This window comes from Sciurus vulgaris (genome assembly GCF_902686455.1).
Source record: "Sciurus vulgaris genome assembly, chromosome: 5".
Taxonomy (NCBI): Eukaryota; Metazoa; Chordata; class Mammalia; order Rodentia; family Sciuridae; genus Sciurus; species Sciurus vulgaris.
The window spans coordinates 20455162-20473737 of record NC_136465.1 but is presented as its reverse complement, the minus strand read 5'-3'; the positions used below and the strand labels follow the sequence as shown (position 1 = coordinate 20473737).

Sequence of the window (18576 nt, the reverse complement as noted above, 5' to 3'; positions counted from 1 at the left end):
CATTCTGTCAGGCAAAATGAAGTGCTAGCTTCCTTCCCCTCCATCTCAGTCACCAATTTGACAAGTGTGCCAGAAGTGGCCTTATCCAAGTCAGCAACATGTCTAACAGGACAAGACTACAGGGAAATCTTCAAGTCAAAACACCAGACACCCTCTCTGGTCAAGATAATTTGAATTCAGTTGTCCAGCAAGCTAAGAATCTTAACTGTATTTCTGGCCAAAAGTAGAAAAGTGATAAAGGAGGTAGTCAAGCCCTTGATCAGAGTAGAGATGAAACAGATGTGATCACCATGGAGCTGTGTGATTTTCTTCTGTGTTTGTGTGATGTACATCAGATAAAAATCCAATACCATGTCATTGTGAAATACTGAATACCAGCATTCCCAATCTCTGTTCAATACTCTTACAAACCCTTAGGCCCCAGTTCCCTTCTCCAACTCTGTAGAGGCTGTCTGGTCACCTAAAATGGTTTCACAGTCACATTTGCAAATTCTTTTCCTCATCAAAATTGTAATTCTTCTGAACCCAGAGACTTCAAAGCTCACTTAAAGGCATTGGGCACTTTGTTAAATATTTCCTCCTCCATATTGGAATTCAGTTCCCTCCTGACAGAGCCACTTGTTTCCTTTTCCAATTTGAAGATTGTTTTCCTGTGGTAGAGTAATAACCAAGTAGTTCAGATCCCGCTCTAATATACGAACAGTGTATCATCTACTCCCGAGTAGATATTAATTCCTTCCTTTATGCCATCATGGTACTTCGTATTACCAGACGGATTATTTCATAGCAAAAGAAAGCTCAGAGAAACGTCATGGAATACAACACTGATTCAAACCTTCCAAAAGACTCAACAGTTATAAATTTTCTTCATAGAGTGGACAGAGTCTTTTGTTATGCTAAATGGACACAAGGGCTTTCTAATATATAATTTGTTTCCTCAAAGAACATATCAAACTGCATATTTCATAAGGACCTGAACCAATGAAATCAAACTTTAAGATGCCAAAGCCCTAGAATGAGTCAGATAGCCTTCAGGCCTGGTTCTAGCTTGGCATATACTTCAGGAATCCCCTTGTTGCAGGGAATGGTGACCCATGCTTTTAATCCCAGTGACTTAGGAGGCTGAGACAGGAGGATTCCAAGTTAAAGAAGGCTGGGGATATAACTCAGGAGTAGAGTGCCCCTGGGTTCAATCTCCAGTACTCAAGAAAGAGAGAGAGAGAGAGAGAGAGAGAGAGAGAGAGAGAGAGAGAGAGAGAGAGAGAGAAAGGAAGAAAGGAAGGGAAGAAAGAAAGGGCAGGAAGGGAGGGAGGGAGGGAAAGGGAACCCTTTCCTTCCTCCCTTATCTTCTATTACCACTTAAAACTTTCTGAATTAATTATTAATCTGGCAGCTTAAATGCCACCCTGACAATAAGTTAGCTATTATGATGTTGTTAGTTTTGATCACAGACACTTACTGAACGCCTACCTTGCATGCTCAAAGCACTATGCCAGGTGTACAGAGGACAGAAGGGAGATGACTCCGAGCGGGAAATCCCAGCTTTGCCACTTACTACCTTTGGCCACGTTAATAACCTCACTAGCTAGTGAGGAATAAGCCTGAGCAAAGGTACACAAGGGTGAAAGTACAAAGTGCAGAAGAGAAATCTTTGGCTAAAGATAACAATACGAGGTGGTGCATGCCCAGGAGCAGTGGAGGCGAGCATCAAGGAACTCGGAACTCGAGTGGGAGATTTCAGTCATCTGAAGTAGAAATAAGACCTCAGTAAGGAAAAAAAAAAAAAAAAAAAGGGCTGTGCTGGTAGGGTGAGCCTTTCGCCAGCTCCTTAAAGGGAATTTAAAGATTTAAAGTAACAGCTATCATTTATTACATCACACACTCATGGGAAGCGTCGTCCTTATTTCTCAACCTCCCTGGAAAGTGCTAGTCTCATTCCACAGATGAGGAGACAGGTTGGGGAAGGGCTTTGGGAAGTGGATCTATTATCAGCAACAGAGGAGCAAGGCCTGCTGTCACAGCATGAGCAGCCTTGTCTCCTGGCATTGTCCCTACAGTGTAGGCAACAGTCTGCTGCGAGCACAGGCATGGTTATCGTGTGGCCCCATGAGACAAACTGCTTATTTTCTTAAGGGTTAGAAGGTGCTATTTCATATATCAGCTCGTAGCCTCTCACACGCTTCCATCCAACTTTCAGATCTCAACAGTGCTCTAAGCATACATCCTGGACACTGGAAGGGCCTCTGGGGATTCGACCTAAGAATGACAGCATTTGACAGTCACCTGCCAGAGAGCATTCATTAGACCAAGGGCATGCCATTTTTCTGAATATTAGCTGAAAATCCTCTTTTGGAAGAACAAATCAGGAACTAAACCTAAGAGACGAGGGGGGGATCATTCTTCATGGAGAACATAGGTGCTATCTTACCCAGCTGTGGAGTTCGAGAATGTGAATATGGCATTTAAAAGCCCTAGGTTCCTCCGGCCTGTGATATTAACAAGAGGTTGTTAGCCTATATCCCACTGAGAATGGAGGATCCCAAGTTCCAGGCCAGCTCCCAATCATTTGGGAGTTGAGCTAACAGACTTATTATCACAGGCCTTGTCTTGTCCAAAGGTATAAATAATTAGCCTGTATTTTACTGTTCTACGTATACATGAACATAACCTACTATTTGTTTTTTGGGGTGGGGTACCGGGGATTGAATTCAGGGCCACTCGACCACTGAGCCACATCCCCAGCCCTATTTTGTATTTTATTTAGAGACAGGGTCTTAATGAGTTGCTTAGTGCTTTGCTATTGCTGTGATTGACTTTGAACTTGCAATCCTCCTGCCTCAGTCTCCAGAGCCACTGGGATTACAGGCATGTGTCACTGTGCCTGGCCTACTACTTGTTTTTAATCACAACATTAACTGTAAAATTAAAAACTGTTACTTTAATAAAGTCTAAGATAATCCGAGCAACAAATTTATCTCATTGTTTAGAGTAGAATCAATGCTAACGCGTTTTTGCGTTCTAATCTTCATGTTTATTTTTGTCCCATTGTGAAGTGCTAGAGACTTACTTAAGGTAATTTCAAAAGGTTTGGCTGTTCAATTATCTCGAAGTCTATTTTTGCAATAGCACGCTTGAATATGAGTCTTAGCACTTCCTGACTGGCTACTGCCAGTAACTTTCTTCCTTTTTGGAATACCACTCTTCTTAAAAAGTATCCTGATATTTTCAGACAATTCTGCAGTGAACATAGTAGCCACAAGTGCAGTTTCTACGGTCTATGAAGACCTATGAATTCTCAGTCAATTCTCTTATCTTAGAGAAAATGGCACCTAAGAGATTAAATGAGAACATGCATTAAAAGCCCATACAACAATTCAGGGTATACAGAAGTGCTTGAGAAGCACTAACTAATATGAAGAATGAGCTGGGGATGGAGCTCAGTGGTAGTGTGCGTGCTTGGCCTGCACACGGCTTGGGTTCAATCCCCAGCAACAAGGAAAATGTGAATTGGAGAGCACCAAGTTGTTCAAAAATGTTAAGCACCATTTCTAGCAGTAGGGGTCACTCTCGCCCCAAATCCTGAAAAGGAGTCACCGCTTATTGCTAATTCAGACATCTGTGTGCTGCATTTAGAATTTGGGGGGGGGGGGGGGGGGGAGAGGCAGGTTTTAAAAATCTTAAAACAGCACCAATTTAAATGCAGCTCCAAAACGGCTATTTGAGAATCAAGAGATCACAAATTTGTGTGCACGCACACACAGGTAGAGGTATGTGAACCATGTACAAATTATATCACATGGCCTAGAAAATGACTACATAGTTCAAAAAATACTAACTATAACCACTGCCATATACTAAGAATTAACAACTCTTCATTTGATACACGAGAATCTGGAATCTAAGATTCTAGATTCTGATTCTATCAGTCCTAGAAAAGTCTAGCTTTATTTGTGCACCTGCACAAAAAACATGCATTTTCTAAGCAGAGCAGACTTCATTATCTGCTACTTTACTAGGTCAATGGAATTTCCCACAATAGATAATCCTGATAAACACACATTGAAACTGGCAGGAAACAGTAAGTGAAGCACTTCAGAAAATAGAACTATTCCTTTTATTATAAAACAATAATTTAATGACTTCTGTACTTTCCCTTATAATAATAAGTTGACAGTTAAGGTTCAAAACTGGAAACCAGACAATCAGACAAAAATCACATTTATTTCAGTAGCTCAAAGTGCAAATACAGCAGTCAGTTCACAAAATTTCAAGACACATTCTTAAAGAAAACTTGATAAACAAAAATGAAAGGGTAAATAGCAGAAATAAAGCTCAATATTTTTTAAAAATTCAAGTTTTGTAAAAACTTTAGACCAAAATATTCCACTAATATCTGAAATCTGAAACACTATTTATAGATGCTAATAATACCGCAATACAATTAATAAAGACTCTTCAAAGAAGGAATCATCCCAAACTGGCCAGTTCCAGATAAAAGTAGATGATCTTGATGTTGGCTATTTCTGATTTGGCAGACTCAGTCACTCACTGTTATCAGTTGATGTGGTTCAATTCATGATATTTCAATTTTAGGCAAAAATCTATAATAAATGTTTTAAGTCAAATATAAGGCCAGGACCATTATCAAAAATTTTCTAATTTGATAAGTATATACCTAAAAGACCTAAAGACCCATGTCAACTTCAGGCCTCTGGTATTATCAGGGAAAAAGACATAGATTAATATTTCTTCCTTTACTTAAAAACTTTTTGTAGGGTTAAAACTTCCTCATGAAAATGGTACTTAAATATATAATTATTTATTCCTACATATACAGAACTTGTATGTAAAATACAAAAAGTTCCCACCAGGAAGATAATTAAAGGTTGTTAATGTTGTTTTATCATTTAGCAGCCAAGACACTTGCTTATTTCTGCTCCCCAGAAGCAATGTTAGCTACCAGTTTCAATTCAGGAAAAGGTGAATCTTCAGGGATGTGTACAAGAGACATTTATTCAGTCTTTTTCCCCATCTTTTTCTTTTCATAGTAGGCATGAAACTGAGAGTCTGTTCCAAAAATCCTATCCCACCATGTAAATGTTGAAGCATAATTTCCAACGAAGTTCATGTGGTGGAAATCATGATGCCGAGAACCAGCATAGAAAGGGATGAGGTTTAAAGGGTTCAGAGGAATGTCATAACCACTGAAATAAAATGATAAAGACTGTTAATGAAAAATACACCTCAAAGAACTGACATTTTCATCGAGTCATGAATGTCAAGTAACATTCCACTTTGCCTAAGTCAATTTGTGACATGTTTGCAAAGGCAAAAAATGAACAGAAAAAAGATGCATGGTTTAGAAACCACTTAAGGAAATTTGAAAAAAAATCAAAAAAGCAAAAAGCTTCAGGGCTGGGGATGTTGTTCATTGGTATGTACTTTCTAGCATGTACAAGGCCCTTGGCTTCTATCCTCAGCACCATTTAAAAAAAGGAGACAGGAATGACTGTGGAATGAAAGGGACATCAGTAATAATTTTTCAGCTGAAAGATATTCTCTGCCTAGGTCTTATTTTTGCCACTAAGTCATTCAAAAACAATTCTCAGAATTTGATATTCTGCATTCCCCAGTTATAACTGGAAGCCCCACATCAAAATGCAATGAATGCTATTTTGAAATAATGAAAAATTAGGATATTAAGCATTTAAAATGACATTCTATATGAAAAATTTACCACAACATGCCTTCCAATCCTCAGAAAGGAAGCATCTAAATATGTCCATACTACAAGCAGGACTGTCATCTTGTGCTTTTACAAGTGTCGGGGAGCAGAGGCTAGAAATAGCTTTATTCACTGAAAGGTAAAGGTTTCAATATACTTATTCAAATCAAGAGTTAGATTTAGGTTTATTACAGAAGGATACAGAAATTGATGGTCTGGAATATTGATTTGGCCAAATAACACACTAACACTATAAAAATGGTCAACATACTGGGATACAAAAACATCTTTATTACTTTAACTTTTATCCAATGATATGTTCTTATTTTCTTAAAATTAGTAACATGCAACAGATCAACTTCTATTAGTCTACTCAGAAATACAGATAATCTTATCACTGTGATAAATCTTATCACCCTCTAGTCCGCCATCTTCATCACTGTGAAAATAAAGAAATTTAATAACATCTTCTGCCCAAAGAAACCACAACTCACCTATGGACATCAATAGTTTCTATCAAGCGAATGGTCACCCAAGCCCAAAGAAGAATCACATGATCACACAAAAGCATGATTCCAATAAAAAATCCAGTTCCAAGAATTATGGTTTCCAAAGGATGTGCATATTCAGCTTCCATTCCAAATGGAGCCTAAACAAACAGTGCAAGAATTCATTAAGACATTGTGATGGACAATTTCACATGTCAACTTGCCTAGGTTAGAATGCTTATTGTGTGGTCCAACGCTACTTAGTTTTTGCTGTGAAGATTTTGCTATGAAGGTATTTTTTATATGTAGTTAATATTAAAATCAACAGACTTTAAGTAAAGATTATTCTCTAGAATGAAGACAGGCTTCAACCAATCAGCTGAAAGCCTCAGGAGCTAAGGCTGAGGTTTCCTGGGGAAGAAGGAATTCTCAGGTGAGCAATACAGAAACCTGTTTGTGTTCCCAGCTTGCTGCTCTGTAGAATTTGGACCCAAAATTGAAACATCTTTTTGTTTTTTTAAGTTGTTAATGGACCTTTATTTTACTTATTTATATGTGGTGCTGAGAATCCAACCCAGTGACTCACACACATTAGGCAAGCGCTCTACCACTGAGCTACGACCCCAGCCCTACAACATCGATTCTTACCTTCATTTCCAGCCTTCCAGCCTGCCCTGCCAAGATTTCAGACTTGCCAGGGACCAACAATCCCATGAGCCAATTCCTTAAAATAAATCTCTCTGCATGCATGTGTGTGTGTGTGTGTGTGTGTGTGTGTGTGTGTGTGTGTGTAATTGATTTCACTCCCTTAGCAAATAAACACATTTATTCTATTTATTCATAGTTTTATAAAATTACATTGTTTCTATGTATAATAATGACATCTAGTCAACAAATATAAATAATGGTAGTTCTCAACAATAAGTATATTTTTGTTCCTACCTATTGAAAGATCTAGGACATAAAAATCTTTAAAACTATCTTTAATGTTTAAGATAATAGCATTGAACAACTGACTTATTTTTGTTTTCATAGTAGGGATTGAACCCAGTGGTATTCTACCACAGAACTACACCCCAACCCTTTTTATTTTTTGAAATAGAGACTTGCTGAGTTGCTGAGACTGGCCTCAAAATTGTGATCCTCCTACCTCAACCTTCAAGTAGGTGGGATTACAGGTGTGTACCAATCCAACTGGCCTCTAAGTTTTTATTTATGAATTTGTATTTGTTTTGCCAAGAAAAAGATGCCTGATTTAGTACTCCACGTACAAGAGTCCCTCCTTAACCATGGTTTTCCAAGGTTTCAGTTGTCCCAGGGTCAACCACTTTCAAAAATATGAAATGAAAAATTTCAGAAATGAGCAATTCAAAAGTTCTTAAATTGTGCACCATTCTGAGTAGTATAGTGTAACAAAATGTTGGTTCATCCCTTCTGGGATTTGAATCATCCCTTTGTCCCATGCATCCCGTACATTTGTCTATGTGTGCATATCTTGAGGATTAGTCACTTAGTAACTGTTTCAGTACTTAGTATAGTATCCCATCTGTGGTGTCCACTGGGGCTCCTGGAATGCACCCTATGGATGAGGAGAGACCACTTTAAACAAAGTTATTGCAAAGCAGTTTGGATTTTTTTTTTATTGTTTCTGTTGGAATCAGCTATGTGATAAAATTACATGAAAACTAAGTCAATAATTGTTTAGAAGTTTAAACACTAAAGGTTTATTGTTTGGGGATCTCATGTAAATGACCCTAATATTACTATAGCCATTATCAAACAACTAGGTATCTATTTGTGTCAATACAGCATCCTGGGACTGAGATGAAAATCCAAACTTTTTCACATAACATTTTTCCTTAAGCTCTCAATTTACCATGAAATTAAGAAACTGAAAACAAATTTTTAAAAATGCTTGTGTGTTTGTGCGGTTCTTACTAATCAAGCCAAAAGAAAAGGAAATAAAACATCAATGACAAGTTTTTTAAATGTTCAGGCAATAAAAGTAGCCATTTTGCCTTTAAAAAGCATTAAATATGATTCTAACATACCTGAAATTCATGATGAATTTTATGAATATATTTATATATTCTTTTATGGTGTAAGAGTCTATGCAGGAAATAGTGCCAGGTATCCTCGATGACTGCACAGCCAAAGCATCGTGCCAAAAGCATACACCTTTGGAATGAAAATATTGTAATATTATGAATATGAAACAATTCAAACAACCCAGACTTTTACTTGGAATCACTACTTGAGACATTATTAAAAAAACAAAATACCCAGCTACCAGTTTGACATAATTGTATACATATTAATCTACAAATTCTCAAAACTGCTAGATATGGCTGTATGATATAAACTGAAATAAAGTTCAAGAGAAAGACCACTAGTCAGGCACAGTGGTGCACACCTGTAATCTTAATAACTTGAAAGGCTGAGACAGGAGGATCCCAAGTACAAAGCCAGCCACAGCAGTTTAACAAGACCCTATGAAATTTAGACCCTGTTTCAAAATAAAAAATTAAAAGGGCTGGGGATGTAGTTCAGTAGTAAAGCGTCCCTGGATGGTGTGCACCTTGCAATCCCAGTAACTTCTGAGGCTGAGGAAGGATGATTCTGAGTTCAAGACCCCATTTCAAAAAAAATAAACCAACTAAAAACTCAGATTAATAATAGTAAGCTACTTTTTCTACCAGAGAACATAATTTAAATGAAATGGCAAAAAATAATTTATAATACACATACATAATACTTAGGATTTCTTTTATATGCTGAGTATCCATTAATGTATAAAAAGTATACAATCATCCCTCAGTATCTTCAGGGGACTGGGTCCAGTACACTCCATAGATACCAAAATCCACAGATACTCAATCCAGTTATATAAAATGATACAGTATTTGTATGTAGTATATGTATATGCATATCCTCTGGTATTTAAATCTTCTCTAGATTACTCACGATACCTAATACAATGTAAATAACTGTTATGCTATATTGTTCAGTGAATAATGACAAGAAAAAAATGTACATGTTCAGTAAAGATATAATATTATTCTTTAAAAATATTTTTTGCATCTGCAGCTGGCTGAAAACAGGAATGAGGAACCCCTGGGTATGGAGGGGTGACTGTATATACATTGGTATACCTGTACTCAGTTATGTCAGGTACAGATAGCTGAATTTAAATATTATCTGAGCACATATACACTTATATATGTGTGAGTGGCTATGTGGACTATGGACACAATTTTATAACCACAAACTATTCTCCCATCTCTCATTTTCATACTTAACATGTATGCGCTATTTCTTAAGACAAGCATATGTATCTATACACAAATAAGTATGTACACCTATACACAATTTTATAAAGGATGTGACAGAAACTTGTGATGTCCAAAACTTATCTTTCAATAAAATATTACACTAAAATATAGAAAACATGGGAACACTTTACTTCTGCAACAGTTTACTTTTCTAATACTTATTTACTTCCAATACTTAGAAGAAACATTAATTAAAGATAAATAGTAAGCATGATTTAATTGGAAAGCAAGTCAGAACTGAGTACAAATATCAAATTTTTATGAACATACCATCTTGGCATTCTTTCCCAATCATAAGGAATATTGAAATACTCTGTAAAATAATAGGTTCCACAAATCAAAGGCAGTTGGATACAAAAGTGATTAAAAAGAAGTACTTTAAAGCATTTCCATTGGTTTTCCCATGTTTCTGGTTTATCCTAAGGAGAAAAATCACAATATTTAATATTAGTCTATTATCATTAGCTTAGCTTGATGAATATAAGAAAATTTCTAGTGTTCATAACAGACTTTAATTCTATTTTAGTTATATGAATTTTATGTTATAGTAGCTAAGGCTCTGGAATCACAAGATCCTTCCTTCTAAATTCTCAACAATTTGTCACTACTTTAGGTAAAGAAATTGTTAATAGTCATACTGATCTGAAACAAACCAAAGAAGTATTGCAGAGGGAATTAATTCTCCAGGCTTTGTTACCAAGAGATCATGCACTTATTTTGCCAAAAGTCTCAAAGAAATAAGTTATGCTAGGGTTATAGCCGGTGACCCCAACTGATGCATCTGTACACACAGCATCAGAAGCAAACTGCCAGCATTCATGCTAAGAAATAAGTACATTTTCTTCACATACAATGTCAGAATTATATTCAACACTGAGTTGGAAGAACTTCAGAGATGTGCCCCAAAGATGAAGTTCACAGATTTAAGTAAAGATGAGAAAAGTGAGATCAATATGAGAAAAACTCATAAGACTAGCAAGTCATTATCAAAAACACTAAATTTATGAATTTAAAGTTCTGCTTGTAGATAAGAAAAAGTACTTCTGGTTTTGTAAAAAGATGGTGATAACAAGTATTAGTTGTCACTTTGCTTTAAACATTCATACTTAAAAATTAAGAAATGTGCCAATGAAAAACTCTTAACTGAACCACAATATCCAAAATATGGGAAGTATTGCTCATCATCAGAGTCCCAAAGAGGTCAGCCATCTTGTGCAGGACTATAGATTATAGAGTTATTAGCAGCATTTGGATTAACAGAAATCTAGGTCTCTTGATCCAGTTGTTTTGAAATTCTTAAGAGATATCTTCCTGACAAAAACAAGAAAAATCTTTATCTAAGATTTAATCCAGAGACTCGGGCTCTAACACCAGACTGCCACTAACCAATTAACTACCTGGGGATGCTTGCTTCCTCAACAATAAGAACAAATATAATTTTACAATTGTATTTTTGCTCTGAGTATTATTTGGCCCCATTGCTCCAAAACTTCCATCTGTGATTAAGTACAAAATAAACTGAAGATTCAGGCTTGGAGTGGCAAGGAAGTTTCTAATTTCCTGGGGAGAAGCCAAGTAGGCATAAAAACTAAAGTTTAATCAATTATAGCAAATAAACCCATAATGCTATACTCTTCAGTTTATATTCATTAGAAAAATGGTTAATAAAAAATTCATGCCTAGTGCAATATCAAAGCTTATTATATTTTACTTTAAAATATTTTTAAATGTCTTACTTTTTCTATTTTTGTCAAGAAGATTATCTCTTAACTGTACCCTAACAAGGAAGAATACCTTCTTTAGGACCATGGACTTCATAAGTTTTTAGCACATTTATCTTTGAGGAAAGTTTTTGGAGAATTTTTATTAAAATGTATGATTTTCTGAAAGAAAGAGATCCTGCAAGGCCTACTTCACTTTTTCATTCCTATATTTCTTCTAACTAGTAAACACATGTGTTAACGGTCAAGTTCTCTATTCCTTTTTAATATTTCATTACCAACTAGCAGTTTCTATTTTGGGGGGATAGGGCAATTTTAAAAAGAAAAATGTTTATTTTATGTGTTACATAATATAATTTTTAAATATTCTATCTTAGAATTTATAGAGCACTTAGCAATCTTCTTCTAACTTCAACGCTAATCAGAATATTTGCCTTCAATATGTAAAAACTGCCAGGTGCAGTGGCATCCACTATAATCCCAGCTACTCAGGAGGCTAAGGCAGGAGGATCACAAGTTTGAGGTCAGCCTTAGCAATTGAGCAAGATCCTGTTTCAAAAAATAAATAACGAGGGATGGCAATGTAGCTCAGTGGGTACCTCTGGGTTCAATAACCCATATGGGGGTGGGGGGCGGGAGGAAAGCCAGTGTAAACCTACACTGACTTTTTGCGATGTATTATTTTGTTGTTTTGCAGTGTAAGAGTTAGAACCCAGGGTCTTTCACATGCTAGGCAAACAACGTACCACTGCAATAGCCCTTGGTTTCTTTTTAGATCCCTTCATCTTGTGAAAACTTGTACTGATTTGACATTACTATTTTAGTAATGAAAAAACATTAAAGGAGGGTATGCTGAGTACAGGCTTGCTGCCAGACTACCCAGTCTCTATAAAGAACTAGTTGTAACCAACTAGATTACCGCTTGCTCTTTCTTCTGCCACATACCATTTTAATGCCCTTCCCATACCCAGGACTGAAAAAGTTTTACTTTGGGAAAGTTACCTCCTCTAATCAATGAGTCAGCTGCAGAGGCCAATAAGGAAGGAAAAGGATGCTTCTGCTGGCCAGCCATGTGGCAAATCAGCCCTACAAATAAATGCATGGATGACATGCCAGCAGCCAAAATCACCTCACACTCATCAGACCTTAAGACATATATACTAAATTCTGCCTCTCAAAGCAAGCACTTTTATTAAAAGTACGTTGGAATTTCTGTGATCTTCAAAGAGGCTACTAGGGTCCTTTTGGTCACATCCTTTTCAATTCCTTCATCTTTTACCTGAACCCCTTGCAGTATCCTGAGAGGACCAATGTTAGTACTTGCTAAAAGTGATTCACTAGGAGAGGTGATAAAGCAATAGAGAGACAAAATGCATGCACTCAGCTAATACGATGAACACTCTCATGTGTCTACTTTATACCAAGACTACGTGCCCTGGAGTTTTAGTTAGTGTGACTTTTAGAAAAGTGAAAGTGGCATTTAAAACTACCATTGCCTTACCAAACACTGATAATCCTTTCATTCTCTACACTTGTGCAAATTCTTCACCACCCATGTATTTATTAGTGGAACTTACTCTATTCTTTTTGCCTAGAATTGAGAAGAGGCACTGTGTACATCTCGCTACCTTGCCATCTACACGGTGTGCCTCCTAGAGACATTGAGTGCCCTGAAGCGAACACTACCACCTGGGATCACCTCCTTACCTGACATAATCTGATTATTTAGGGAGTGAAACAAAACTTCCAATAGCCCTGATCAAAGTTTTTGCATATTAATATATACTTAAGATTTGTTGGGACATCAGAGTTTGGGGTGAACTACAAGATAGTAGCAACAAATTCCCATACCCTTCTTTCCTAGCTAGCTGTGTGTGTGTGTGTGTGTGTGTGTGTGTGTGCGCGCGCGCGCGCGCTTGCAGGAACTCTGGAAATTAAACCCAGGGCTTTACACATACTAAGTACACATTTTACCACTGAGCTACACTCCTAGCTGTCCAGCCAGCTTAAAAAGGAAAAGTTATAAGCCCAAATTAAATAAATATCCCATCTACTTAAAGCCCAATTTAACAAGCAATTCCTGAAATATTATCAATAATAAGCTAAGACCATGATACCCAATACAGTATCAACTAACAATGTGACTACTGAACGCTTCAAATTGAGATGGGCTAAAATAAGTGCAAGTACATGCTAAATTTCAAAGACTTATGAAACAGGAACATATTTCATTAAGCGTGTTTTTATTTTGATTGCTTGGTGAGATGATAATTTACATTTAATGGATTAAAAATTTTAATTACATATGTGGTTTCACTATCTTTCTACTGGATAGTATTGATTTAGAGCTTTTCAAAACAAAACTATATTTATCTTAATAATATTCAGCAATACTAATTGTAATATTCTAGTCCATCATACTTACCTTCTGAATTTTGTACTTTCTCATGTAAGGTATAAATTGAAATAAAAATCCAGGTAAGCAGAACAAGAAATAAAGGGCTTCATGAACTATAAGGGATCCCCACGTTGCAATCTGGAACTTTGTATAATTATTCAACATGTAGTTCCAAGCATTTTTAAATGGCTCTTGCAGAGGATTCTCAGGTAAAAGTGAATCTACATACTCCACAGCCAGTGATGCTGAACTAAAGATGCCGACACTTTCATTTGTTGCCATTTTTCAAATCTCTGCACACAGCCTTATAATTCTGAAACAAGTAAACAAATAAGCTGAACAATGAAATTCTAAAAAATTTGTAAAATGCACTGTTATATAAATGATAATTATTAAACAAATACCAATTTTTCAGATTCTAAACATGTGATTAAAAAAAAAAAAATCTACTGCATTGAGCTCCCAGCTACTCAGGAGGCTAAGGCAGTAGGATTGCCAAGTTCAAGGGGGGCCTGGGCAACTTAGCAGGACCCTGTCTCAAAATAAGATGGAAGGAGGGGGTTAGCACAAGCACACACCTGGCAAATATGATCACATAAAAATTAAATATTTCTGACTGGGGAATAAAAAGACACTCATAACCAAAATCAGAGATCAAATGACAAACTTAGAAAACTATTTTCAATACATGCCAAAGGGTTACAAAGTGTACTTTAGAACAAGACTAAAAATCTCCCCAGCATTATGGGAAAAAAACCCAAAGACTAAAAACCCAATAGAAAGTGACAAAGGTCTTTCACAGGCAGTTTAGAGAAAAATACAGGCAAATGGTCACTAAATATACAAGAAGCAGCTTAACTTAACTTAACTCAAATGAGACAGAGATCCCCAAATAAAGATGCATTTTGACTGAGTAACAATCTTTAAAAGCTTAATAGTGGGCTGGGGAGATAGCTCAGCTGGTAGAGAGCTTGCTTTGCAAGCACAAAGCCCTGAGTTCGATCCCCAGTACCGCAAAAAAAAAAAAAAAAAAAGCTTAATAGTGTCCAATGCCCATTACCCACTGCTGTTAAGGGTGTGAGGAAGCAGGCATCATCACACATGATGTGGGGAGAATGGGGGGCAGGTGTAAACCAGTTTATCATCTGAGGAAAACTCAGCGATATCTATCACAATCCAAAAATGACTATATCCTTTGACTCAGCAATTTGCTCACTCAAATGTAAAAGACATATATGCTAAGATGGAAGGAAACATTGCTTCCAATAAAAAGAACAAAGAGGAAAAAAGACATGTCAATCAGCAAGAGATAAGTAAGACATTCACCCCAATAGCAAGTTGCAGAATATGTACAGCCAAGAGCTCCACTTAGGCTTTTGTGAAAAGGGTATTTTATCTATGCACTCTCATGCTTGTGCACAGAGGTACACACTCAAACAAAAAATGTACAGAAAGGCACAAGGGGAACAATTTGGAGTGGTAATCTATGAAAAAAGATTACATGAAGAGAAAGAATGTGTGTGTGTGTGTGTGTGTCTCTCTCTCTCTAGGGGATGGAGTATTATGGAAAAAGAAAATCTCACTTTCCATTTTGTATCTTCTGTACAATTTACAGTCATGTTGTACTTACTATACATAACAAATATTAGTTTCATAGGTTACCAATGAAAAACAATCAACCAGATATTGTGACACACCTGTAAATCCAGTTACTCTGGAGGCTACAGCCAGGAGGACCAAATTCAAGGCCAGCCTGGGCAAATTAGATCATCTCAAAACAAACAGATTTAATCCCCAGAACCACAAACACATACAACCTTATTAAGAATGTCACTCTCCTGAAAATGTTCAGTGCTGCACCCAATTTATGAACTGTGACAACCCACTCAAAGAATAAATATTTTGGCAGTGCATTGGCACTCACCTGAAATCCCAAGGACTTGGGAGGCTGAGGCAGGAGGATCCCAAGTTTGAGGCCAGTCTCAGCAATAGCAAGACTCTCAGCAACTCAGTGAGACCCTGCCTCAAAATAAAAGAATTGAAAAATGAGCTGGGATTGTAGCTCAGTGGTAAAGCACCCTGGATTTGATCCCCAGTCCAACAATAATAATAAATAATAATACTACTAATAAGAAAAAGATATATTTAAAGGCATGGAATAGTTCCTAAGAGTACTTCAAATGCTTTGAACTCTGACCTCTTATCCTATTCCACATAGGATATATGAAAAAGCATAGCTAACTTCTTCAGGTCTCTGAATTCACTTTCCATCCTTATTCTCATCTTTGTACTTCCTCTTCACTGAACCCATTCTCTCAAATCTAAAAACATGTACAAGTCTTACTTTCTTGAGAAGAGCTTTCCTAACCTCTATCACCTCTTCCAGGCCACTGGTGCATTTCTCTCTTTGAACTCATGGCTTCTTTCTAAGAGGAGAGCTGTACACACTGGCACTCAGCAATCCACCTACACTAAGAATGTCTTCAGTGACCTCTGAAGTTGCAAAATAAGACAATCATTACAATCTTCATTTTTCTTGAGATTACTGCCAAACTCAACAATGCTGAACCAACACCACTTAACTAGCAGTGTGACCTTGAACAAGTTACATAACCTCTCTGAGCGCCAATTTTTATCATCTGCAAAAATAAAACAATATTATCAACTTAATAATATCAACTTAGTCAAACTCAGGATCCTCTTGCCTTAACCTCCTGAGTAGCTGGGATTACAGGTGTGCCCCACCTTGCCCAGTTAGTTTCTATTCTCTTCACTACACTGAATTTATTCTAACTAAAATCATTAGAATCTCCTAACTGCCAATCTAACAAGCATTCTTTGCAGTTTATTGTACTTAACCAAACTGGAAGATGTGATATTTCTATTCTTTAATTCTCCCTAGTTCTTGGGATTCACCCTAACAAATACTCAATTTGTGTTTACTATGTGCAGTCCCTGAGCTAGTTGCTGTCCTCATCCTGGACTTCCCAAAACATAAAATCTAGTCAGAAATGCAAGGAAGTAACCAAACCATCCTAAAATGACGTGATAACAACAATACAGGGGAGAATACAGAGTGCTATAAAGACACAGAGGAACAAGTAAGTTTCTAAAGAAAAGTGCTGTCAAAAATGAGATATGGGCCATGAGAAGGAGTAAAGCGGGGAGGGGTGAGGAATAAAGGAGATGTTTTGAGCAGAGGGAGCAGCAGATCAAAAGACTTATTGGAAGTTGAGTGCTTCCTGATTTCGTACGAGTATGGTATAGCTTTTGAGGAAGAAAGTCTTGAGAATTGAAGCTGGAAGTTTCCAAGTGATGATACCTTCCTTACTCCCAATAATTGCAAGTTTACCATGAGCAAACTATTTCCTGTTTAAAAAGATATACTGATATCTGCCATCTCTACTCTAACCCTCTCCCCACAACTCCAGGTTCTGATTATCAAAAGACTACTGGCCATCTCCACCTAAGACACTTCAGAGGGACTGTCAAACTCAACATTCACAAGTTCAGTAACTGCTTCACAACTCCTCCCCAATATTCTACTTCCTTTAATGACTAACTGGGTGAATCACACCTTCACCTACTAAATCATCTCAAAGAAAGTTCTCAATCTCTCCCACCTGGCCTTCCTGGACTGTGTCTTCCAGCTCTTACCAATGTTGAGACACTTGGTTCAATTAACATGCTGGAGTTTACCCTCCAAAAACAAGGGAGGGAAACAAGAGAGGGATACCTTGCTGTCAACTAACAAAGGCAAAAAACAGAAATTAAAGAGGAAGACGGGAAACAAGGTTTTACGAGAATGACTTTTCTGTCTTCTCATCCTTGGGCAACCTGCTTGACTGATTAGTTTCTCAGAAAAAAAGAAATTTAGTTATTGTTGATTCTCTGAGAAACCTTCAAGTTCAGCTGTCAGTCAGTGTCTGTCCTTTGGCACTTTACCGTAATGAAGCCCTGACTGTACCAATGCCCTCATGTTTTGGAGATGCCTTGCCTCCAGTTTTGGCCTTTTTAAACTCTAAGATAAATGCCAGGATCTATCTACACAGCAGGGCTAAAACACTCGAGGTTCAAGGGGGCAGTTTCCCCACAGATAAAGACTAAACCCCTTTGAGAAGCACAAGAGGCCCGGTCGGACCTCTCCGTTCTTCATTTCTCCCGTTCTCACGACCCTACTCTTCACCTAATATCTGAGCACTACAGATTTCTGAGCTTCTTCCGTCTATACCCAGAGCAACAGCATTCCCTTGACCTAAGGTCCTCCTAACCAACTCCTATGCATCCGTCGGTAACCTCCCACACGCCCTTCCCAGTCCCACTGGCCCCAAAGCAGAAACAACACATCTTATTTCCCCGAGTTGTGTTTTTGTGAGTTTCAACACTCACAACTCAGTGCTGTAACCACCTTCTAACGTGCCCGGTCTCCCGATGGCTGCAAACTTCAAAACGCCAAGACGCACGTCCCCGCCCTGTTCCATCCCTCGGCAATCTCACTGTTGTTCACCTGCTCCTTTCCAATCAAACAGCACCCACCCGCTTCCCCTTTCACTGGAGAATCGTTCACAGCGATTACATAGCACTCTGCTCCGGTGGGGACCGGTGACCGGTACCGGCGCGGCTTCCCGCCCTGCGCGCGAATCCACGACCTGACCCGCTCCTCTCCATCCCGCCGATCACCGGGTCGGAACCCGCCGGCTCCCACGTCCTCGCGCACAAGCCGCTCTCCCGGCCCCCTTACCTGGACGTTCGCGAGTAGACTGCGGGCCACCGTCACCCGCACTCGGCCAGGTGCTGCGGCCTGGGAACCTAACGCTCCTGGATGGGGGTGGAGCCTAGAGAGCGAGGCCGGTCCCTCCTGCCGTTATTGGTCTGCAAGGGCTCTAGCCCCGCCTTCTACGCGCGGTGATTG

The 18576-nt window shown here is 38.0% G+C and overlaps 1 protein-coding gene across 3 annotated transcripts; it reads right to left on the bottom strand.

Moving 5' to 3' along the window:
- Window positions 1-4201: 4201 nt before the first annotated feature.
- MSMO1 (methylsterol monooxygenase 1) lies at window positions 4202-18533 on the bottom strand. Of its 3 annotated transcripts, none has more exons than XM_079143367.1 (7): window positions 18406-18533; window positions 15589-15683; window positions 13692-13977; window positions 9816-9964; window positions 8265-8391; window positions 6220-6374; window positions 4202-5204 (listed from the first exon to the last, which is right to left on the bottom strand). In XM_079143367.1, the coding sequence occupies exons 3-7, from the start codon at window positions 13944-13946 to the stop codon at window positions 5012-5014; spliced, it is 879 nt and encodes a 292-aa protein (XP_078999493.1). In that variant the 5' UTR covers window positions 13947-13977; window positions 15589-15683; window positions 18406-18533; the 3' UTR covers window positions 4202-5011. The 3 variants fall into 3 exon arrangements, with proteins under 3 accessions (XP_078999493.1, XP_078999494.1, XP_078999495.1); XM_079143368.1 differs by having other exon boundaries at window positions 15589-15687; window positions 18406-18472; XM_079143369.1 differs by lacking the exon at window positions 15589-15683 and having other exon boundaries at window positions 18406-18493.
- Window positions 18534-18576: the final 43 nt, after the last annotated feature.